The sequence below is a fragment of the Silurus aristotelis genome, assembly GCF_946808225.1.
Source record: "Silurus aristotelis genome assembly, chromosome: 3".
NCBI classification, from domain to species: Eukaryota; Metazoa; Chordata; class Actinopteri; order Siluriformes; family Siluridae; genus Silurus; species Silurus aristotelis.
The window spans coordinates 34,787,773-34,813,882 of NC_139576.1; the positions used below are offsets into that span (position 1 = coordinate 34,787,773).

The window sequence follows — 26,110 nt, forward strand, 5'->3', positions numbered from 1 at the left end:
CGCGCTGCAATCCATTTTCATTTCGACTCAAACTCAAATAGATTATTAAGGACGGCTCGGGCGCTCTTTCTCTTTCAGTCGCTTTTCCCGCTTGTCTTTTCGCCCGCACACACTCCCTCCTTTTGCATTCCTCAGTCATTCCAGAGCTAAATGAGACAGGAACTGTGGCATCCACCGTTTCCTTCTGACAAAACAACAACAAAAAAATGTGGAAGTCAGCCAGATGTAAAATACTGGCACGTGAGCTTACGTTGTTACAATTAGTGTGACATGAAATGCTATAGTGCTAATGCAATCGTTAGCCAAGCAAGGGCTAAATTGGACAGGAACGGTGGTCTCCACTGTTTCCTTCTGACAAGACAACAAAAAAAAAGAACATAAAAGTCGTCCGAAAGTAATAAACACTGGCCCTTGGGCTTATGCGCTTAAAATTAGCATGACTTGTAATGCTATAGTGCTAATACAATCCTCAGTGCATCCAGGCTAATTGGACAACAACTTCCTCTGTTTTCTTCTGACGAGATGGCGAAAAAAACGTGAAAATCACCTGGGTGTAATAAACGCTGCTTACAATTAGCATGACTTGGAATGCTATAGTGCTAATTCGATTTGTACTAGAAAAAAAAAGAATGCTGCACAATTCCTGCCAAAGAAATTAAATTAAAGCAGTACTTTTCAGAAATACAAAACTCTATGAAAACCTTCACACACTTGGATAGAAAATACAATGGGACGCAAGGAAAAAAACAATCCAAAGCGCTGTAATTGACCCAAATACCAAGGCATATGAATTCACTCATCTGATTTAAAGTCTCAAAGGCACTGCTGCTTCTTCTTCACAGCTTTAGAAGCATTTTCAGCCAGGAAGGAAATAAATACTTTCAGGTGAGACGAGAAGGTTTTGAATGCTGTAAACAGCCCGTGGTTGAGAGTGATCCTGGGGCAAAATCTTTTCTTGCTGATTGCTTGCAGAAGGTTCAGTCTGTTCATTCTGCATAAAATAAAAAAAAAAACTTACCTTGAAGTCACAGATGCAGGTGATTATGTCCCCGATTCGGAGACACTCGCCATCGAACTTGCAAGTGTTGGTGTCACACAGGAAGAGATCTGTATCCCGGTCATCATCACCTGCAAAACACATACAAACACACTCGTATTCAGGTACGGTGCCATGTAACAATATTTCCAGATTTTCTTTATATATTGTTTCAAATTTGCTAAGCAGTTTTAGGGATACATGGTTGAATTCAACAGGTCCACGTTTTGGTGTGGACGAAAGGCTTTCAAAAAAAAAATCACAGTTCATTCATAATTTAGCATGAATGAGGGGGAGTGATTACTTTTTCACATGGGGCCAGGCAGGTTTGGACAGCTTTTATAATAAAGGAATAAATGAAATAAATGAAATCATCATGTGTAATAGGCAAATTTACTTGTGACAAATATGTAAAAAACAACAAAAAACATCAAGAAGGGGGCAAATACTTTTTCATGGCACTGTATGTACCTAAAGAGATTATGGTGGATCAAGTATTGTTCATATGGTCTTTATCATGGTATAATCCCACTTTAATAGTATCTTTCAACTGATTTCTTTGTTGAACAATTAACAAAGCCAAACAAACGTTCATATTTGTGATAAAAAAAAAAAAAAAAAAAGAACCAGCAGGGTTTATTCTAAAAAATAAAACAAATATCGCATTTTCGTGTATCTTGTAGTTTGGGATGAGCGCTAACACCTCCTCCACATGCGCTCCACACAATCTGCTTTAAGAAAGACTGCCACTCTGGCTCTTTCGCGGTGAGCCCGGCGTTCGTGTTTTCCCCCCAAGGAAGCTAATTGCACTGGTTATGGTAATATATTAATATTTATTGTAATATATAATATATTTATGTACACATCCAGCTGTTGTTTCCATCGTTTTGCTCTAATAGCTCGTGATTATTAAAACAGGAAGTTGATTAAATGAAAGCGAGAGTGCTTTGGAGGTGAGATCTGACGACTGGAAAGCGTTTGGAAGAGGAAAAAGTGGGTTCTTTTTTTTTTTCCGGTTTATTGGTTTCCCAACTCTCGTCCTGAGGTGCAGCACTTTATAGTGTTTTTACTGCTTTAACACACTCGCTTCAACTCAGTATGGCTTGTTAATCAGCTCATTAGCTGAATTAGTGTGTTCGAGCAGGAAAAACAGGGTACTCTGGGATCATGGGCTTGAGCAGGTGATTATCTGAAATGCATTGTTTTGTTTTTTTATTAACAAACTGTGGCATGTTGGTATAGAGGAATGGTAGAGGGAAAAAATAGCAAAGAGAAATGACAACCATCATCTTGCCCTTCTGTATTTCCGAAGTGGTAGCTCAGTGGTTGAGGCTCTGGGTTACTGGTTGGAAATCGGGGGGTAAAGTCTCATTGTTGCCAAGCGGCCACTGTTGGGCCCTTGAGCAAGGCACTTAACCCTTAGTCCAGCAGGGGTGTTGTATTATGGCCGACCCCAGCTTCCTATCATCGCTGCGACATGCACAGTAAGAATTTCACAGTGCTGTGACAAATAATTGAGCAGTAGTGGTTCCATGACTAAGGTTCTGGGTTAATGATCATAAGGTCGTTGGTTTAAGCACCAGCACTGCCAATCTGCCACTGTTGGGCCTTTGAGCGAGGCCCTTAAGCCTCTGTATTTCAATGGTGACATACCATGGCCGTCCTGCGCTCTGACCCCCGCTTCATTACAAGCTAGGATATGTACGTATATATACATATAAATATATAAAACGAAAGCTGTTCAGATCAAAGTCGAGACGAAACGCCTCTACACGCTCTTCTGAACTTTTATCTGGGGCTTTCCATCCATGACTACACTTTGTTGTAGGAACATCGCTTCACAAGCCTCGCGCTGGGCATTAACGGCACATAAGTACACTGTGATCTACTTCTTGATTCCGGCACGGCCTTGATTCCCCTCCTCAGCTCGATACATATGCTAAGTGCTGAGCGAGATACGTGTTTTGCTGAGGTGCCTGACAGAAGCGTCACAGTTTGCGGAACGTTTTTGAGCTCAGCCTGTAACACTAGTGATGTGATGGATCAGTTCCCTTTATAGCCACACACACACACACACCGAATCCAAACAAAACCTGGAGGAAATCCATTTATCTTAAATAAAAAAAAAACAGAGATGTACCCCGAGCGCAGGATGATGGCGGACATCTTTTCTGATTACTTGGGGGAAAAAAACACTACTTTATCATTTACCGCCTTTTACGGGTGACATTTATGTGTCTCTGCATATGATACTTCACAATAGGCCTCGTGTTCCTCACGTATTCAAATTTCAACTTATATATATATATCATTGTAATGTGCTCGTGCTGCGACAAGCAATTGTTTTTCCTCCTTGGGATATTTAATGTCAAAGCACATTAGCTTGTGGCAAGGATAATATATATATATATATATAATTTTATTTATTTATTTTTTTACTCTGCATTCACCAGGCTCGTCTCATAGCTTGGTCTGAACAGGAATTCGACTTGATGCAAGAAGAGGTCCGGTGGAGCTGATAATACTTAAGAGTCCTGCTTAGAGGGCTGGTCCTGAAGTGGCCTTACGTAACCTGCATGCCTCATTTACATGCCAATTAAAGCAATTATCCACAGACTTTGGAAACTGCCAGGGGGAAAGCAAGATGAGCTGAAAAAGAGGGAGGCAGGCCAGAGAGCTGTAGCTAGACTGCAAAGATGAGACAAAGTCTGGGCAAGGGGTTCAGGGTTTGCAACGAGGGCATTTTGGATACCAGTTTTTGAATCTATCTGTTACATTTTCAATTGGTACTTTAGCTTAAAAGTCTAATATAATTATGGAAATAGATCAAATAAGGTTCAAAATAGCTTAGATTATATTTGTTAGTTTATTTGGAATGGTATCTTTATTAATCCACTGTACAATGCTGTAAAACCATAGCTCAATTCGGAACTGCATTACCATAAATTTACAGGTGCCCAGGAGGGCTCTAAGCAAGGCCCTTAACCCTCTGTGCTCCAGGGGTGCTGTAACATTGTTGACCGATGTTGCATTGCTGGAAAAACAAAGCTCAATCTGGCAGTGCACTAAAATGGCTTTACAAGGGCCCAGGAGTGGCCTTGCTAAGGGGCACAGGAGTGGCAGCTTGGTGTGGCTGGAATTTAAACTCACTACCTTTGCATACAAATTCCAATTCCATTATTACTAAGTCACCACCCTCCCATGTAAGATACACCAATCAGCCATACCAGTAAATCCACCTGAACCAACAATAGGCATAGGCCTCAGAAAATGTACATGTTACAAGTTAATGCCCCTTTACCCTTTTTCTTGAACATTGTTTGCAATATGGCAAAGAACATCAGGCATTAGGGAATACCGTTACCATGAAGAAGTATACGAAGTATGATCCTGCATTCATTTTGCATTGACAGATCATTGGCCAGAGAATCGTGTTGGCTTGCCTTCTTGGGGGGGCCTTGCGCCTATCCAGGGTTATTGGTTGTCCTTCCGTTGGACCACATGTGGTAGGCACCAGGACATGCCGTTTTGCACCTGCTCTGACATAGTCATCTTGTAAAAGTTCCTTAGATCGTTACAACTGCAATTTTTTTTTCCTTCCAACACATCAACCCCTTGACTGATGCCATAGTATTGAGATAATCACTTATTCATTTCACCTGGTAATAGTTTTAATGCTTTGGCTAATCGCTGTATGATCAGGGTATTAACATATCAGAGCTGGAAACATGCTCACATAATAGCGGACAACAACGAATAAATCGTGTTTATTTATGTATTATCCGTCAAGTAGTAAGAAAAAGATATATAGGTATAGTGCTTGTACTGCCCACCTCTGCACATTCATTGTGAATAGAAAATAAAATTACATAGATGCCACCACAATAAACACGTCTCTGTGCTGTCAGAGTGCGTAAAGCTAAAAAAGTTTCCCAGTTAAAGGCTTGTGTAGATATGGGTTACATTTTACTATCATGAGCATTTATTCAACAATTTTCACTGAAATTGCAGCACAGAAAGTACAAAAATAAGCAGCGTAGCAACAAGCTAGCTGGCTAACATTTAAGAATCAAGCCAACTGCTCACAGGAAATTTGACCTAAAGGAAGACTATAGACGAAAAGATGAAAGTTTGCCCGTGATGACCTCAGATTTGACCTCGGATTACAGGGTCAAGTTTTCCTTTTGTTTATTTTGTAATATTATGACATCACAAATGAAAGCATCCATGGCAACTTCTATTCCAGTCAATGCTAGGATGTTTCCCAGCAGAACATTGGCCGGAGCATCTTCTTTTCTTGTCTTCTTATTGCCTTGAGTGCCTTTGACCATATCCAGCTTCACTGGTTGTCCTTCTTTGGACCACAATTGGTAGCTTCCGGTGCTGCTCTGACCCAGTCTTCATATCAAAGTCCCTTGGATTATTATGTTCATCCATTTTTCCAAAATTGGTGACGTCTGATTTGGCCTGTTTTGCCAATTACACCAGGAAGAAAATATTAATTGGAAAAACGTTTTTCAAAAATCAGGACAAACTTCATGTCTCTTACTGAATAGAAGCTCATAAATATCGGCATTAGGAATTGATCTCTATAGTAAAATGAACCGTATTTGTGTTACATTGTACTATAAGTTGCACTGAACAAGAACTTTGAAAAATAAGACGTTTTATAATGATTTGTTGATTTTTACCTGGTTTTCGGCTTTTTTCCCCCCGCAAACCACTTCAATGTAAACCAGAAAATGGTGACACTCGAGACTCTCAGAAGTGCACCTGTTTCATTCTTGCTCATTTCCTGAACAACAATTTGTTGAAAAGACCGTTACAACCTTTTTTTTATGTTTTGGATCAGCTGCATTTTATTTCTGCGCAGGAGTGTAATTCGTTTTATTTTTCCACATTACTGAAATGCTGTTAATGAGAAACAAAGCAACGCATTACAGCGACTGCAAGCCCTCTGAACATCCCTAAATTGATTTTATTTCTTTAATTTTATTTCTTCTATAATTTAAATTATAGACTTTTTTTATAGAGTGGAATCCAAGAGTCTGAAGTGAAGTAAACAACTTGAATATATAATAAACCCATATCAAATATTTACATGAGTATCGTTCCTTAGTATTCAGTTCGTCGCTTGAGCTAGCATGGACTACACGAGTTTATGTGATGCCTGATAATCCATTTTTAGATCAAATCCAGCGAAGTGGCGTCTGATCACATGCTTCAATAGAAGAGATTAAAAAATGTGACCTTTTGAACAAAGCAGTTAACATGCTCAATATAAAAAGGAACCTAAAGTGGCAGTAGTGATCTTGAACACAATATAAATAACATATAAATAACCTTTACATGTGCATCAACATATATATATATATATATATTAGAGAGAGAGAGAGAAAGAGAGAGAGAGAGAGCGAGAGATAATGCTAGTAGATTGTGGATAATACTAATACTGTCGGTCGGCGTGTCTGTCTGCCTGTCTGTCTGCCTGTCTGCCTGTCTGTCTGTCTGTCTGTCTGTCTGTCTGTCTGTCTGTCTGTCTGTCTGTCTGTCCACGTTTCATGAAGTGCTATGACCTGAAGGAGTTTTTTTCGCGTTTTGTGTGATTTTGGCCACGATTTGCACGTCAGACTAATTAAAAAAAATCTAAAATGTTCCTAGGCTAAAATCTGCAGTGTTTAATCTCTGGTTTGACCTGTTCACTGACTGCCGATTAATAACCGTCGCGAAATTTTCATGGAATTCTGGTGGTTTTCAGAAGACTTTCCTGCAGTGTGATTTCTACTACGACGACCGTCAACCCAAAAACCAGTAGGAGCGCCGAACCTGCTGATGCGATTAGCGCCACAACTTTGAACCGCCTCGAGGAAAATGTTGAAACGAATCAGGTGGATGGTACGGCAAGAAGAGAAACTTATTGAGTTAGAATAGAATAGCCTTTATTTGTCACATATACATTACAGCACAGTGAAATGTTGTTCTTCGCATATCCCAGCTTGCTTGGAAGCTGGGGTCAGAGCGCAGGGTCGGCCATGATACAGCGCCCCTGGAGCACACAGAGGGTTAAGGGCCTTGCTCAAGGGCCCAAGAGTGGCAGCTTGGCAATACCGGGGCTTGAACCCGTTTTATGGAGTTATGGAGAGAAAAGCGGTGTAGGAGTTTTTTCAACGTCATTAACAAAATTGACGCTACAGATTGCCTTTGTTTGGTGTTAACTATCGTTAGCAAAAGAACCCGGGTTTTAGCGGGTCACGGATTGATGACGTAAAACTCGAGTTTCGGACGAGTCTTTTTCTTATGTGCATCATTTTTTGACTGTCGTACAGTCTGACGTTATGGCATGGGGATTTTGTACAGTTTGACAAGCAAAGGACAATTTAAATGTTGAGTGTTTAGAGAGCTGTTGAAGCAGATGGTTTCCTCAGGAGCAGAAAGTAAATGCAAAGCTGCGATGCTTAGTTCTTTGACGCTTAATCAAATAGAGATTTGTATTTTTTGATCCTTTAACTTTATATAGGAAAACAGAAAAATCTATTGTAAAAATGAGTAAAATTGCCAATAGTTTTACCTGGCAAGACAACTGGAATTGGAAAAAAAATTCTGGAAATAATGATAATAAAAGAAAAATCAATTCACTTTAGTAGGAATAATCCCAGGCAGAACTGTCCGGGGGATGTATTAAAAGATTAAATCTTACAGCTGCATTAACCTTTAGGATTTCTGCTGTTTTATAATTCAGGCGAAAGATAAAATAAAAATATCATTCAATATAATTTTACTTTGCCTTTTTTGGCATTAGGCTTGATCTAGTCTATCGTTGGTGATGCCGACAACGAGATCGAAAGAGAAATTATTATTCCGTACCATTATATAGTAGCACACAAGCCTACATAATTACCCTGCTGCTACCTAGTTTGACAAATATAACTCTGAAAGCTCAGAAAATCTATAAAACTATTCCAGCATTAATTCAAATGAATACATCTCCGAGAATACAGACGTGAACGTATTTCCGAAGACTGACTGACCAATCCGAACCTCTGTATCTTAAAACAGCAGTTTTGTGGACACCTGATCATAAGACTCATGTCCTTTTTGATAATCTGATTCCATATTTAGTCTCCATTTGCTAAAATATCAACCTTCACTCTTTCAGGAAAGATGTTTCAGTAGATTTTTTGGGGATTCATTAAACCACAAGGGTGTTAGAATTAACGTCAGGTACTGATGTAGGTGAGATGAGGAGGCCTGAGAGCGGGAGATCTTCCTTTCCAATTCATGTGAACCATATCTTCATGGAGTTGGGTTTGTGCACATTGTCATGTTGGATCAAGATTGGGTCTTGTAGTTCAAGTGTAGGATAAAAAGGAATTTCTAATCATGTGGTAACAATTCGGTAAAAAAACACATATGGTTGAAAAAATTCTGGTGTCCCGATACTTATTGTCTATATACGTAGATGTATATACTTATCTCCTTTCAAAAATTATTTAAAAGACTGCATTTTAGAAGTCACAAAACCGCAAAGTGGTGAAAAGCACTTTGATTTTGCTATCTAGAAAGAAAAAAAGAAAGAAAGAAAATCAGTATATTTTCCCTCACAAAGCCTCGCTGGTTGCTGTATTGAAAATATGACTCATCCTCTTCGGCACATAAGACAGCTCTGTAATAAACCCTATTGACGCAAGGAGGGATTTCATTATTCCACAAAAGCTATCGGACAAAGGCTGTGGACTCTCAAAGTCTCACCTCATTACCCAGGAATCACATAAGGACTAGCTGTCCAAGGCGAGAAGATTTACATGGCAGAGGCAGCAGGAGAAACGGAGAGTGTGTCAGTGCGAAGTAGATGGTGGAAAGCCATCGCGGCGATCGTACGCACTGACTGAAGTGACTTCGGCAAATCAAAAACCGCAGCATGAAAGTGGAGTGCTCAGCAACGAGGCCTGGAAGATGTCGACACCCAGCAATGTTTTTGAAGGATAGTTAGTTAAAATGTGTCTGACTCACTTGGGGCACCCCTGAATACATTCCAGCTGAAATTCTAACCCTAATCTTTACCTAAGCTAACCTTAAGCCACATAACCTATAACTAGAAGACGAACTCTAACCCAAACTTAACCCTAAACCTAAGCCTAATCCTACCTTACCCCTATCTTAACCCTAACCCAATTCTAACACTAACTAAACCCTAACAACCCAATGGTGGGCCGTCAGGGACAGTAAAGCCTTCTCTGCTGGCCCAAACACTATCAGAAGCACTGACCTACATTTACAACCTAAACTCTAATATGGTTCCATGAAAGTGTATTAATTTATTCCCAACAGTTTATTCTGGACGCACTGCTTCCAGTTGGTGTATGTGGATGTTGGATTTTTTGTCCAAACAGATTTCACCTTTTATGTGCTGCCATGTCAATCTAATCTGCCCAGTGCCTTCACAATCAGTAGTGCTGGCTGATGTACCTAAGACTATATTAGCAATGGGTTTGTTTCTTTAACCAATCAGATTTAAAATTCGCCGCACACATTAATACATCAGAGTGAGACTTTTTTACGGCCACAATGGCTGACGAAGGAAAAGAAATTGATTTGGTCTCGGACATAATAAAAATTTTCATGAAAAGCTAGACATCATGAGAAGAGGTCGGCCAACCCCGAAGCTGGCTAGCTTGTCTCAACCCAGGAAAGGTTTTGTTCTACATTTTCAGACCAGTGCCTATGAGCCGTACCACTGGATTACAGCCTCTGAGGAGCGGTGCAAATGATGTGAGTATGCATTATGAGTCTGCATCTGTGGTGAGTAGGTTGTATTTTATTTACATTTTTTGTTTTTGTCATGTTATTAGACAAATATTGATTCTGAACTGCTCCAGATGATGTAGGTGCACAGTTGCGGTTGTAGTGTAGAGGTTTGGAGCTTGCTTTAGTAAAAATGGTATTCACCCTTCATATGCAAAATGCCTCTCTGTAATGCCATGCATTGTTATATTGGGTTTTTGTATAGTATTAATGGTTTCTATAATTGCGACGTGATGGTGGTGGTATTAAGAGGTGGATTCAATTTGGGTAAGTCCCCACTGAAGGCCCAGGTACCAAATGCATGGCCTGCCACTGACATAACCCAAAACCTAACATAACCATAACTTACCCCTAACTTAACCCTAACCCTAACATAACCCTAACCCAATTCTAACCCTAACCCTAACTTAACCCTAACAAGTCTACCCTTCATCAATTCCATATAGTCATAAGATCAGGTCCTACTAATGGTACTTTCTTAAAGGAGTTAAACAGCTTAGTAGTTTCAATTGCAGCCAATCTCTGTCCTTAAGCAAATAAAACAGCAAAAAGTTGAACACTTGACCACGAGATTGTTATGTGCTTTATTATGATCCCATTCCACATTTAATAACAACCTCCACCCTTCTGGTGTTCCACTAGCTTTTTAAGTGTCCTTGTAGAGATTTGTGCTCATTCACTGGCAAATGCGTAAGTAAAATCAAGTACTGGTTTACTGTAAGGAGGCCTGGGGTGTCTGGGGAGGTACCTGGGGATTCCAAAGGTGTTGAGGTCTGAGATCTAAAGAAGCAGGCCTTAGCTTAACTTTATCTTCATGGAGCTGGCTTTGTGCTGAAGGGCCAGAGCACTTCACTTAATTCCATGTAGTCATGATCGGGTTGTATTCTTATTCAAGGGGTTGAACAGCTTACTAGTTTCATTAGCAGCCAATCAGGACACAAGGTTCAAGGTTGTTGTTCAAGGTTACCGCAAAATAATTAGACCACCCAAACCCTCTTAAGCTTGAATTTTGTCTAATTTCTGTCCATACTGGACTCCTTGTAAAAACAAACACGTTGGCTAATCCGTAGCATCTTGCACTAAAAACATTCCTGTGAATCTTTCTTTTCGGCTTCTCCCGTTAGGGGTCGCCACAGCGGATCCTCCGCACGTTTGATTTGGCACATGTTTTACGCTGGATGCCCTTCCTAACGCAACCCTCCCCAATTTATCCGGGCTTGGGACCGGCACTAAGAGTGGCTGGGGATGGTTCCCTGACCGGGAATCGAACCCGGGTCGCAGCGGTGGGAGCGCTGCATCTTAACCACTAGACCACCAGGGGACTAAAAACATTCCTGTGAAATGACACAAAAGGATCGGTCAGTTTGAGGAAATGATTGGAATTATGATATTTAAATATCACTTATGGCAAGTACAAAGGGAAAAAAATGCAAGGCAATTTCCTTTATTGATCCCATTAACCCCTTAGCGATATTAATTATGTATACAAACTGCCTTGCGGAATCAATAATTTATGCGCGTCAGCGCGGATCTATCTGGGAGGCTCTAGCTGTTGATCTTATGGATGGTCTGTGCGTGTTCTCCCTGTGTGGTTTCCCTAATTGCTTTTCTACTACCTCATGCCATTAGGCGGACTACACCTGGAAATAGCTCCATACACTCAATGAGGATCCATTGTGAGCCACGAGGGGAATAAAATGTCTAGATAATTTGTTGTGCATTTCGTCCGCAGGTTCTCACCGTGAGGCTAGCACACCACGCTCGCCACACGCTTTCCTCCGAAGCGTACGCCCGCCAGGAACATACTCTGTGTCCGTGAAAAAAAAAATATAGACTTGAACAACTTTTAGCTTCTACTGCCCCTCATTGTGGCATTTGCCTTTTCTCTGGTTTTCCATTCCTTCATGTGTATGGACGGCGTATGAGCCCACGTGTCGGAATTTATTTTAGGGCCTGTGGCTACACGATCCGTACCGGGAAAACACGATTTGTACTTCGCATGCGCGAATCTGCCGCTTCCTGCCAGCGCTAACGTTTTTACGACAGTCTAGCGATATGGAGTCTTTTGCGTTTTAGGTTCAGCTTCATGACTTTCTGTGGGAATCAAGGATAGAAGGAAAGAATTAGTTTACCAATGAGTAAATTAAAAGAATAAAAAAATCTTCTGTGTTTCTTAAATGCAGACGTCTGTTAAAGTTAAATTAGTAAAACAGTTAAGTAGAACATATCTTTATATTATTAAATAATATACTTAAAACACATATACAGTATAAACATCTGTATTACCAAAATGGAGTCTAAAAATGATTCAATAAAATTTTTCCATTTATTTTATTTTATTAATTTAATCAATTTAATTTGTGCCTATTGAATCTATTACTCCATTTAATCAGTATAATTTAAATGCATCAAATTTAATCAATTATAATTTAATGATTATTACCGGGAAAAGTGTATTTATATCAAGAGAATCACTAGAAAAGGACTATGTCTGCTGTAAATTGTTTGACGTTTGGGGGTTAATAGCCTTGCAAACTAACAACCCCTGGATTCAAAGTCCAATGCCTTAACCACTAGGCCACCACCTCCCCCAGGTTTCTTCCTCATAACATCTAAGGGAGTTTTTCCTTGCCACCGTCACCACGGCTGCTCATCAGGGATAAATACACATTGTTCACCTTAACTGTTAAATTCTGTAAAGTTGCTTCGAGACCATGTTGTGAAAAGCGCTATAGAAATAAACTTGACTTGATGTCAAGCGATCCTTGATTTAGTAGCATTTTACCCGCAGCATCCATGCTGTCGATCACGTATGTACAGCTCATTTCATGGACCTCGGGGTCTCGAAGCAACTTTACAGAATTTAACAGTTAAGGTGAACAATGTGTATTTATCCCTGATGAGCAGCCGTGGTGACGGTGGCAAGGAAAAACTCCCTTAGATGTTATGAGGAAGAAACCTTGAAAGGAACCAGACTCAAAAGAGGAACCCATCCTCATTATGTGACATCAAGGGTGGGATCATAAATCTTTAAACAATACAGAACACTGGAGAGTGAGAACTAACATGATTATAAGTAGTGTTTTTCTACAGTCTTATACAGTCTTATACAATCATTAAACGTCCATTGCAGTCCTGACGCAGGCGTATTTGTTTCAGATAGTAGTAAGAATAAAATTCTGCACTGTTGCACATTCAGGTACTTATCCAAAACCCAACGAGGAACCTGACTGAGTTCGAAGAAAGGAAAGCGAGGAAGAAGCCAATGTAAAGCCTGTACGACGACTTGTTGATAATCTTTGTGTTGAGGTCATTTCAGTAAAAACACGGCGCTCATACCTAACATTTAATCCTTTTTTGCTGCATGGCTACTGACCCGGAATGCTCATATTAGATTGGCATTTATTTGGATACAGGCAAACTACTGTCCTTCTTCTGTTAAGATGGAGATAACGTGCTATTGAATTGACCTTTCGGGTCCAGGTAGTCACAGTCTGTTTTTTTTTGTTGTTTCTGAAATTAAAACAAAAAGTCACAGCTTTTTACATAAGGTAAAGGATTCGGAGCAAAACTTCGAAATGTGCATAAACCGATTCTGAATATAAGTAACTTTCCCCATTTTTCCCTATGCCAAATCTAGTAGCATTTATTTTTTTATTCCGAGTAATAGTTATATAACGTCCTCAGTCTAGTCGTATATTTGACCATGAAATCGACCCATATTGGTTGAATCGTAAGGCATGGTTTGTCAAACTGATGGGCGTAAAACCCAGAGCTTCGAAATAGCAGGTGGGATTTCAGAAAGACGAGTCACTAGTAAGCTTGTGAATAAGTTCCTGCCACAGAGATGTGATAGAAACGGGATCGAGAGGTGAAGGCAAAGCAATAATTACAAAAAGCCAAGAAGGACGAATGAAGAATTGAAAACATGCATTGCCAAATTTAAAAATAGGGACATGATAATGCACTATATCCACAAAACTATTGGGACACCTGACCTTTCCAGCCATACATTGTTCTTCCCAAACCCAGATGTTTGGAAGCATGCAATTGTATGGTAGAATTAAGTTTTCCCTTCATGAAAATATGCTTTCCATCGGGTTGAACTGGAAGATCTTGAGTGGCCTGCTAAAAAACTCAACACTATTGAACACCTTTGGGAAGAATTGCAACACTGATTACACCCCAGGCCTCCTACATCAGTACCTGACCCCCTTTTAGCTGAATGAGCACAAATCTCTACAAGCACAATCCAACATCTGGTGGAACATCTTCTCGGAAGAGTAGAGGTTACAGCAAATGGGGACTAAATGTGGAATAGGGTGATCAAAAAGCACATACTGATCTTATGCTCAGGTGGGTACAAGCTTGGGACCGTACAATAGTATTGACATGTTGACTAGCTAAGGTAAATCAACATAACAAAATCCAAGGCTTACTTGATTAAATATTTGGGTGAATAATTTACTATTTCCTAATGATTTATTATTTGTTGATTAAATTACAATTTGGGTAGCAAAAAAAAAAAAAAAAAAAGTAGTGTGAGCCACCCTGTGAAAAAAAAACCTGCTGGTTCTGCCAGGCCACAAAAAATGGCAACCGTATCTTCTAATCCTGCTCTTGCTTTATAGAAAATGAAGGTCGGTCTGTGTCATGGAATGTACATGTGGCGAAGAAAATTGAAAAAGATCTAATGTTACTACGATCCGACAGTTGCATGACCACGTCTTCCTCGTGGTTTTCGCCACCATTTTCAACATGCAGAAATCCGTGATTGTATACAAATGCCCCGACAACTGTAAATGAGAGGCTTGTTTCCTAACAGAGAATCCCATTCATGACATTTTCCCCTTTGCCTGGTTTGTGAATGTGGGGCCACTTTGTAAATAGAGTCCAGTCAGTATTAATTTGTCGCACTGAGGCCGTGGTGGGGGTAATTACAAACGCACCTTCTCGGTTCAAAATCCTGTCTGGAAAAGACAAAGAAAATTACCCAAGGTCATTTATCCCCACAGAGCTTCATTAAGTTGAGCTTAATTGGATGGGAACATGTCCAATCTGGCAGCACGGACCGGCTCGCTGTGGATTGCAACTAAAACGACTAAAAAGAATGACACCGTTGTGTAAAAGGAACCCTGGACTGATGGGTATTGAACGTCTTCGAGTATTGTTGCTGGATGAGAGAAAAGTGATTAAAAAAAAGGATCGACACTTTGATTAGGGAAATGAATGGAGTGGAAAAGATTGGAGCGTCCGATGATTCCATTAGATGCATAGGTTTTAAAAACTGTTAAACTGCATTTGGCAAATAACGATCCAAGATAATTGTCTCATTTATACAACTGAGCAGTTGCGGGTTAAGGACTTTGCTCAAGGGTCTAGAAGCAGCAATATGATTGAGTTGGGATTTGTACTGGATTTTAAATCAGGATTTCAGGTCTGAGTAAACCAAGATACAACTTTCACCAAAGCTTTTATATAGAATGTAGGCTGAACATGAACAGTTTCAAACACCATTACTTGTTGCGCTACATACAAAACGTATGTATCCAAACTTGTGGGCTGCTCTGGGGAACATGTCTTACTCATCCAGTGATGGTAGCTGAAACTAAGCAATGTGGGAGACGTTGGGTCGTGGCGTGGTTGGGCCTCATTGAAGCTAGAACCGCCATTGCCGTTTGGTGGCACCTACTTGGCACGAACATACAGTTCAGCGTCAGTTCAACAGCAAGCAGGACATTTTGAGAGCCTTACTCATCCAGTGATGGTAGCTGAAACTAAGCAACGGGGGAAACTTTGGGTAGTGGCGTGGTTCACTCAGTGCCTCATTGAAGCTAGAACCGCCATTGCCGGTTGGTGGCACCTCCTTGGCACGAACATACAGTTTAGCGTCAGTTCAACAGCAAGCAGGACATTTTGAGAGCAGTAAATGATGGGGGGAAACATGGACATCAACCCGATGTCACTCGGTCATCCCCTTCCTCCAAAAGAGGTTTAGTGGGGTTAAGGTCAGAGATAAGTACAGGTGAATTCTGCTGCTCCAACATTAACACCATGTCTTGCTCTGTTTTCAGGTGCTATTCTAGCATTGTCACATTCCGGTAAAAGGAAAAAGTGTAATGCCAGAGCATACAGACACTCAGTACAACCTTTGTCTAAAAATTTTGCAGAAAAAGGACATGGATGTGATGATCAAGTGTTTGCATTTATTTCTTGCCTAGAAGGTTTAGTATCCAGGCATCAGAAACATGTTTCTGGGCAGCACACTGAAATTTATGGGCTGGCTAATGCATCATTTTGTCCACTCCTGATATAATCAAATGATGGAGAGTCCCCACAAACAACAACAACAACAAAAAAAAAAGAACATCAAGAAAAGTCCTGAAGGGTGACAGCTTTATTGTGTTTCCCCGAACAAATCTTTTCTTTCGAGTGCTGAAACCGATCTATGGAAGATCACATGACATGGACACAGCCATCTGTGAGATCAACATGGTGGAAAAATGGCTCTCTGGGGTGGAAGGGATGGTACATGCTCTCTCCCTCCTGTCAATCACTGGGACACTAGAAAATCTCTGAACTGTGATGTATGAGAAAGAGGAGAGCTGATAGCTTAGTGATTGAGGCAATGGAATTTTGGAGGTCATGGGTTCAAATCGCAGCCACACACAGCCCAGCTGCCATTCCTGGGCCCCTGAGCAAGGCCCCTATAGCTACTCAGCTTATGGTAGTTGCTATGTGTGAGGGCGTCTGTCGAATGTAAAAGTAATGTTAATGAGCAGCAGTTTCAAAGATGTAAAAAAAAAAAAAAGAAGAACAGCTTGTACCGCCTTTATTCTCCCTGCTCTTCCGTGATAGCTAGCAGGTGGGAATCGGAGCAAAGGAAAATAAAAATAAAAAAATTGTGGCTATTCTAATGCGGCGATGCTTTTTGTGTTGTAGAAACCCTTTTTAGATTCGTTGCATAACCTTTATGAAAGGGAGCTCGCATGCCGTATATTCCCTCCTGCCTGCTGGTTCTATCCACAACGAAATATATAATTTTTTTATTATGTTGTCTTCCAGGATTTCTCCATTACGGCTTCTCGGTTGTGAATGGCCATCATTATATCTATTAAAAAAAAAAAAAACCTAGTGGCAAAGCGTAGACAGAAAATTAGTTGGGGTCGGGGTCATACGTAAACCCTCATTGTTCCAAATCAAGCAATCGTTTGGACTAGACGTCGACTGATAGTGGATTTTAACCGATTACCGATAGCTGAGTGGAATCATACTTGCCGATAACTGATGAATCGTCCGAACATATTTATAAATTTACGTTTAATATTTGTACAAAAGAATTTGAATCGGTATCATCATCGTAAGTCGAACCGTTCGTAACCTGCAGTACTAAACTTTAAAAATTCAAAAAACGAAGCGGCACGTGGCGTCAGTGATTCGCCTCTAGAGGCAGCACTTGCATGTAAAAACGGTGGACCGGTGGCTGAAAAAAATGCTATGGATGATGACAGCTGATAGTTCCAGCAATCAACTATCAGTGCTGATTAATCGGTTTAACCGATCGTTCGACCTCTAGTTTCTACTAAAGCAACAGGTCAGAAAAGATTTGGGAAAGATACATCGATTACATGTGGACAATATGATGATAAAAAGATGATAATATGGCGTGATGATGCTAACAGTATTTTTCCGTTTTTTGATTTCATAAATAATGAAAATGTCGACTGGCGCTTGTTTGGTTCTGCTCGCTGGGTGCGCTCGCGTTGTACAGTGTCAAACGAGAAGGTTTGAGCGACTGCTGTTTCGGTGTATATGCCAAACAGCCAGGTATCGAGGGACGAGGCTGATTGTTCTTTCTGCCCGAGGCCACTGTTTCAGCCCCGTGAATAATTAAAAAAAACAAGCTGGCCAGCATCAAATATTTAACATGTGATGTTTAGACAATGCTGTATAAAGCATTCCGGCACGTTCTGGATGGAAAAACAGAAAATGCAGCGGAAAAGCCAATTTTTGGTTCTGCATCCAAACAAGGGCTCATTTAGCACGCTAAAAAAATGTAACTCTTTAATTCGTTTGTTAAAGGTGGCCTGTTTGGCTGCATTGCCTTTTCCACTCGGAGGTACATCTGCATCTCACTACATTTTGCTTATAATCCAGACAAACCTTAAGGGATTAGTGCAGTAAACAAGCTGGTTTCTGGTACAGTGAGAGCAGAAGCGTGCAAACACTTTCACCATATGTTCCCTTTTCGCTTCGTCAGGACTCGACGGTTAAATCAACACGTTGCCACGAAGGCCATTTGCTCGAAAGCATTGTACGCTACATTCCGCTAAAGCCTGGGTCAGGAAGCCGGTACCGTTGAATTCCGTCCTCGCTGGCTGATTCGTTAAAAAAGGCAACCAAAAACACACACACACACACACACACACACACAAAAACAAGTAGGTCTTAGATCATTCATGCAATTAGAAGCCTGTTTTTTCCCCCCGATTGCACAGCCACAATCGTCGCTTGTAGCTCATTCTTTTTATTTGCTTACCCCTTCGCCACTCGGGCCTGTGTTAAATAATTATAAAGCTTCAATTACGCCAAATTAGTCACATCAAGTCAAATGACTTCTGACCAACCCAGCCATTAGGGTTGCACAAGCCGGTGCACTCTTAATGCCGGTCCCAAGCCCGGATAAATGGGGATGGTTGTGTTAGAAAAGGCATCCAGCATAAAACATGGGCCAAATGAAATATGCGGATCACGAAAGAGAAATTCATTCCGGATCGGTCGAGGTTCGGGTTTCCAAAGACCGCCACAGGTATCGTTAGCCAACAGGGTACCGGTGGAAATCGAGCTACTGTTGGCCGAAGGAGAAGGAGAGGAGGAATAGGGGGGGGTATAGAGATGGATGATCCGCTGTGGCGACCCCTAATGGGAGAAGCTGAAAGAAGTCGTCGTCAAATGACTTCTGATCGCATCCCAGTTATTAGTCTGTAAATTGCCTTGCTTTTAGGCTGATTCGCAGACATTCGAAAAGACCTACCCCTTTTGAATAGACACATTTGGCCGCTCGGAGCAAAGTGGGATGTACATGCGCGATTACATCGGAATTGTCCTCAAATCACGTTGCTTGTTACAAAAAAACAAAAAAACAAAAAAGCAAACAAATCAAACAGCAACCTCAAAAGCTGTGAAATTTCCGGGGGTCATGCGCCAAAGGGGCACGAAGGCATGTGGTGTTTCATTTGTGAGTTGCACTGTAAAATGTAAAACATTTCTTATCACTGATGATCATCATCATCATCATCATTATTATTATTATTAGATTGAACTATAACTGTCAGTTATACAGTGTCTGAAACATCGATCTGGCTGTTTTTTTTTTCCTCTCCTTTCGTTCCAAAATCCGTTCGGATAAAAGGTTTTTTTTATTTTTTTGTTTTGATTGGAACACACAACACACACTCCGACAGCTCGGCGGAGTGACCACTGCTTCGACCGCTGATCATTAGGAGCTGTTTAAAAGTGACAAACAACCACGTAGTCATGGGTTTTAGCATTTCGGACTCGCTAACAGATGGTTTCACTTGACCGCAGACTTCTGCGGGACGGAAAAGAAAGAAAAAAACACTAGGAGAAGGAATCAGCAGTATAAAGTAATAAAAAAAAAAAGCAAAACAAAAAGGTTACAATGAAGACATGAATGAAGTCATGGTGTGTGTATATAAATATCTGTGTAGTCCCAAAGTAACGATGGTTCAACCTACGATTTTTTGATCTTACGATGACGATACGATAAAATCGTTAAAGTATTTTACGACAAAATTGTGCAAATACAGTAATCCCCCTCTTTAGTGCGGTTCGGATCTCGCGCCCACATTCCCCCCCCCCCCCCCCCCCCCCCCGATTACTACCCCACCAGAGCCTTCCAGCCAATCAGAATTGAGTATCGAGCCCGACCATGGAATAATCGCACTATACATTATGAATACAATTTTTTTTTTAATGCCGGAATTGTTTGGATTAAGTGATTCTCTCTGAGACTTTGATCTAATCCAGAACAATGATCCATCCAGACCTTTGAATCCGGACCAATCACCATCATCACCCCCCATTATCTATTATTTGGCTCCAATCAAATGGTGTTTATCAGAACATACTAAAGAGTAAAATCTTATTTCTACAAATGTGTGTATTTTGTATTAGAGCAGTTAAAACTTGGTGTTTTGAGTACAATTCTCTCACACTGACCAATGGATTTTCAACATGGCAACTCAAAGACTGAGGATTTAAGAATTAGAATTGTTGCTCTTCATAAAGATGGCCGAAGCTATAAGAAGATCAGTAACACCCCGAAACTGGCCAGGGTCATACAGAGGTTTTCAGGTCCTCGTGCTGTGCGTTAGGTGCGGAAGCTGCTTCAAAAAATGGATGCATTGTGTCTTGCTTACAGTCAGGCATGGTGGTGGCAGCATAATGGTCTGGGGCTGCATGAGTGCTGCTGTTACTGAGGAGCTGTTCTGAAGCAGAACATGATGCCACCGACAAGATGACAACTGCCTTGCTGAGGAATCTGAAGGAGAAGGTGATTGAGGGGCCAAGTATGGCTTTAGACCTGAACCCTATTGAGCAACTGTGGGGCTCCTCAAGCGGAAGATGGTCACCTACATGGTCACCTACATGGTCAACTACATGGAGGTCAGTAAGGTCACCAAGAAATGTTTAGAACAGCTCTTTAATGGAATATGGACATGGAACTGTATGGCACTATGATTACAAGCGTTTATTTATTCAGAATGCTGATTTAACCGACAGGAACTTCCTGTGCGCTCGGTGCTTTGAACCTCAAACGTTTCAGCCAATCAGAATCGAGTATTCAGGCTGAACATGGTATAATACCACTATATATATATATTGCACTATACAATCTTTTGAGATCAAATATTTCGAACCAAAGACGTTATTTAGGAATTAGAAATCAGCCACATGACATGAAGTTTCGAGAAGTCTGAAGTGTGTCAGATTTACAATTTAATTTTATTAATTTATTTAGTTTTAATGCCACTTTGCTTATCTATTCTTTTACTCGCTTATTTTAAATCCAGCATTTGGTTCAATGGAGTTAATAGAACAGAGGGTTGTCAAATTGTGAAGCGGCTCACACACACTGTTCTGACATCCGGTACAAGCGAAAAAACAAAACAAAACAACAACGAGCACAAAACGAGCAAACAAAAAAACATTTATCTGTTCGGTCACTCATTTATTCAGACTATGAATCGGTAAAATTATGTGAAATTGTAAAAAAAAAAACAATAATAAAAGGCAGGTTTTTGGATGATTCTTATATTATATTATATTATATTATATTATATTATATTATATTATATTATATTATATTATATTATATTATATTTATTATATTACATTACACAGTATTGCTTTCATTGTTTCTGCTGCTTTTATTCCATTATCTAAAATAGATAGATCTGTGTTTTGTTTTCTTTTTTTCTCTCTATTCGTTGCCAAAATCCATTCAGGAATACATTCTTCTTTGTCCCCAACACACAACACACACACTGCCGTGACCACCACTCCAACCACTGATCATTAGGAGTTGTTAAAAGTGACAAACGACCACCATAGTCACGGGTTTCATCATTTGGACTCGTAAACAGATGGTTTCCCTACACCACACTCTTCTGTGGGAGAAAAACGACGACAACAACAACAAAGTGCCACTTTGAATAGAAATTAGCAGTTAAAAGTAAAAAAAAAAAAATTTGCGAAACAAAATCATGGGATGAAGAGTATTTTTTTTAATTGGCTGGTTTGATTTTTTTTTTTTTTGCAGATTTGTGTGCTTATTAAAGTGCAATCAGTTTGGAATGTGTGGAGCAGGAGAAGAAAAAAAAATGCTCTCGCTGAACAATTATGTGAATACCAACAAGAAAGGCCTTGAAACTCGAAGGCGAGGGTTAAACAGCATCCGGACTTCACAGTGCCAAAACCAAGCCTATAAACCCGATTACAGGAGAACACCAGGAGACTGCATGCATCCTCAAACCATGAGTTTTTTGGCCCTTTGGCCCCTCAGCATGGCATCTGATCTCATGGCATCACCTCATTTCTAGTTCCGCTTTAGCTTCATCATCCCGATGCATCACTGATGTAGAGCACAAGGTTATCATGCATTTTCTTTCTTTCTTCCTTTTTTTTTGTAGTAGTGGTATCAAGTGCCTTCCAGGCTCCGACCAGACGCACTGCTTGGGGCTGTGTCCCAAACCGCATCATCTTTTTTTTTTTACTGCACTCTGGAGTGCACCAGCACTAAAATCTGTGCAATATACTTAAAAACAATAAGCTATATATCAGATCAATATCAATTTTTGATCAGTACAAATAATTGAAAAAAAGGATGAATAAATAAAAAAATGAGAAGGTTCCCAAAATGCGCACTGGATAAAAACATATTTTTCTATATTCTACTCGGAGATGAATGCATGTAGAGACAAGACAGAAAAAGTGTTGTTCCGAAGACAAATCAAAGCACTTCTGATCAGGAGGAGGATCTGGTCCAGGGATGGAGATGTGTTAGAGAAGGAGGATGCGTGTGCAGGAGGGGAAGTGCGCGGCTGAGGACGCAGACCGAGCATCTAGTCGGGGACCGGGACTGGCTGTGGCGCTGCGTTTCCATCCGGTTTTTGCGCGTTTTCTTAACTTTTTTTTGTTTTGCAAAATAAATCAGAATAAGAATAAAACCTCACCCGAGCAGTTCCACCCGGTGGGCGTCTGGCAGTCGCTGAGGGAAGACGGGAACGCGCGGAGACGCTGCACGGGGAAAGTAGCGAGAAGGGAGACCACGGCGACCCACAGCCAGTCTCTGGCAGCGCGGCTCCATGAGCGCCGCGGCTCCGCTGCTGCGCCCGTAACCGCCGCGGGACCCATGTCAGTTTTTCACCCCCCGGTACACCGACTGAGGCCGACTCACAGGCCGGAACGGGGCCATTCTCCGCGACCCATCAAGCGCCGCCGTCCAGGCTGCACCGGATCCCCGCCCGGAACCGAAGCGCAAACGGAGGATGGAGAGAGAAACAGAAAGAAAAATAAAGGAGGTAAAAAAAAAAAAAAAAAACGGAAAAGATGGGGAAGATGATGATGAAACACCAAGAAGCCCAAAAAGTAAAGGTTAAAAAAAAAAGAAGACAAACAAACAAAAAAAAAACGCAAATGATCAAATGGGGCAAAAAGACATTTCCATTCGGCGAGCTGGGTGTAACATCCGCTGCGCTCCCGACACGCGTTGCACTGTGCGCGCGCTCCCGTCACGCGCTACCCGTTATAACCACTGTGACGCGCCGCGCGCGAGCAGCAGGTCCCCGCACCGCTCCCGTGTCACGTGGTGGAGGCGGGACGGAGTCGGTGATTGGTTAAGAGAGAGAGAGAGAGAGAGAGAGAGAGAGAGAGAGAGAGAGACGGGGCGTTCACTCACCGTTCGGACGGGCCGGTATTTATACAGTACACACTCTGACTTTATCTATCTATCTATCTATCTATCTATCTATCTATCTATCTATCTATCTATCTATCTATCTATCTATCTATCTATCTGTCTATCTGTCTGTCTGTCTGTCTGTCTGTCTGTCTGTCTGTCTGTCTGTCTGTCCCCGTGTTAATGTGTGTAAAAAAGACAGAGAGATTGTATGTCTATCTAAATATCTATCTATCTATCTATCTATCTATCTATCTATCTATCTATCTATCTATCTATCTATCTATCTATCTATCTATCTATCTATCTATCTGTCTGTCTGTCTGTCTGTCTGTCTGTCTGTCTGTCTGTCTGTCTGTCTGTCTGTCTGTCTGTCTCTCTCTCTGGACCCCAGTGTGTGTGTGTGTGTGTCTATCTATATGGGTCACTGTGTGCAAAAAAAGACAGAGAGAGACTGTGTGTGTGTGTGTGTGTGTGTGTGTGTGTGTGTGTGTGTGTGTGTGTGTGTGTGTGTGTGTGTGTGTGTGTGTGTGTGTGTTAACTCACGGTACCTTTTTATTGTTATATTTCTCATCTCAATCTGAGAAGTTCATTAAATTCATCTCATGTCTCAAACCATTTATGATTATTCAGTTATTAAAATGACTTCCTTTGAGTTGAGTTTATATCCCACCACCACCAAGGTGCCACTGCTGGGCCCTTGAGTAAGGCTCTAAACCCTCAACTGCTTAAGACATGTTCAACAGACCTTTTAGAGCCATTTGGGATTAAATCTATCAGTATTGCCTAATCACAATCTTAATAGAGGATATTAGTCGTGAAGAGAGGTCTGATAAAAAAAAATATTTTAACTGCTCTAATTTTATAAACACGCATTTATGTTTCTGTTTTATAAAAAATATTAATAAATAAATATAAAAGAGGCCAAATAAAAACCTTCAACGGAACACATTTATTCACGATGTCCTTTCTTTACTCAGAGATACAAAAAATGTTTTTTTTTTTACAAAAAACTCCACCGAATAATTATTTCTATAATTTCTTTTACCAAAGTCTCAAATCAGGTACCAAAAACCGCCACGATGCACAAGCTCAAATATATTCGTGTGGATTTAATTACTGTTTCACAAAAGGCTGACAGAGAGAAAGAAATTATTTTGGATGTACTTACAAAGACGTGTACAAGACAGACTTAAAAAAAAAAAAAAAAAAAAAAAAAGGACATACTTTTGCGTTTTCTTTTCCAAATTTGCACAAAAACACACAATTTGCCTTCATTTCCAATCACCAGGAAATCTATAATGCACAAAAAAGTGCCCGAAAATGCACAGAAAACACGGGGTCATCTTCTAAAGTTATAACCGTTACTCCGGTTACTCCCAGAATTCCTGGATTCAGATCCATTACAACCCTGATAAAGATGAAGCAGTTTTAGAGGACGAAAGCAGCTTTTCAGGTAAAAACCAGGAATCCAACTGGACAAATCAACTCCTTGATGATCTTGATAGTTGTTTATTGTTGGTAGTGAGACCATATTCAATAATTGTGTGAACACCACTTTTTTCTATGGAGTTTATTTGACACTTTTTCCAGGGTGAAATTATTTATTATACTGGACAGTTGAGGGATAAGGGCCTTGCTCAAGGGCCCACAAATTTGTGGGGTTGATTAGAAGCCCAACATCTGAACTACTGCAATATCACTTCCCAACAAGTTAATTCAGATAGATGTAATGTGTATATATATACAGTGAGGAAAATAAGTATTTGAACACCCTGCTGTTTTGCAAGTTCTCCCACTTAGAAATCATGGAGGGGTCTGAAATTGTCATCGTAGGTGCATGTCCACTGTGAGAGACATAATCTAAAAAAAAAAAAATCCAGAAATCGCAATGTATGATTTTTTAACTATTTATTTGTATGATACAGCTGCAAATAAGTATTTGAACACCTGAGAAAGTCAATGTTAATATTTGGTACAGTAGCTTTTGTTTGCAATTACAGAGGTCAAACATTTCCTGTAGTTTTTCACCAGGTTTGCACACACTGCAGGAGGGATTTTGGCCCACTCCTCCACACAGATCTTCTCTAGATCAGTCAGGTTTCTGGCCTGTCGCTGAGAAACACGGAGTTTGAGCTCCCTCCAAAGATTCTCTATTGGGTTTAGATCTGGAGACTGGCTAGGCCATGCCAGAACCTTGATATGCTTCTTACAGAGCCACTCCTTGGTTATCCTGGCTGTGTGCTTCGGGTCATTGTCATGTTGGAAGACCCAGCCTCGACCCATCTTCAATGCTCTAACTGAGGAAAGGAGGTTGTTCCCCAAAATCTCGCAATACATGGCCCCGGTCATCCTCTCCTCAATACAGTGCAGTCGCCCTGTTCCATGTGCATAAAAACACCCCCAAAGCATGATGCTACCACCCTCATGCTTTACAGTAGGGATGGTGTTCTTGGGATGGTACTCATCATTCTTCTTCCTCCAAACACGTTTAGTGGAATTTTGACCCAAAAGTTCTATTTTGGTCTCATCTGACCACATGACTTTCTCCCATGACTCCTCTGGATCATCCAAATGGTCATTGGCAAACTTAAGACGTGCCTGGACATGTGCTGGTTTAAGCAGGGGAACCTTCCGTGCCATGCATGATTTCAAACCATGACGTCTTAGTGTATTACCAACAGTAACCTTGGAAACGGTGGTCCCAGCTCTTTTCAGGTCATTGACCAGCTCCTCCTGTGTAGTTCTGGGCTGATTTCTCACCTTTCTTAGGATCATTGAGACCCCAC

General features: G+C 40.8%; 1 protein-coding gene and 1 long non-coding RNA gene across 3 annotated transcripts in view; one reads left to right on the top strand and one right to left on the bottom strand.

Annotated features, from left to right (window-relative positions):
- Nucleotides 1-3,994, top strand: part of LOC310723855 — a 99,867-nt gene extending 95,873 nt beyond the window's left edge. The window contains exon 3 of the long non-coding RNA XR_014532811.1: nucleotides 3,490-3,994. This is a non-coding gene — a long non-coding RNA (uncharacterized lncRNA). The remainder of the gene's footprint in view (nucleotides 1-3,489) is intronic.
- Nucleotides 1-23,188, bottom strand: part of tmeff2a (transmembrane protein with EGF-like and two follistatin-like domains 2a) — a 94,792-nt gene extending 71,604 nt beyond the window's left edge. Inside the window, exons 1-2 of one of the 2 annotated variants that reach the window (XM_083537257.1) lie at nucleotides 22,597-23,188; nucleotides 1,019-1,128 (exon numbers count right to left, since the gene is read on the bottom strand). In XM_083537257.1, coding sequence (XP_083393383.1) covers nucleotides 1,019-1,128; nucleotides 22,597-22,777 — 291 coding nt within the window. In that variant the 5' untranslated portion in view covers nucleotides 22,778-23,188. The remainder of the gene's footprint in view (nucleotides 1-1,018; nucleotides 1,129-22,596) is intronic. The other variant, XM_083537256.1, reaches the window with a different exon arrangement.
- Between the last annotated feature and the right edge of the window lie 2,922 nt (nucleotides 23,189-26,110).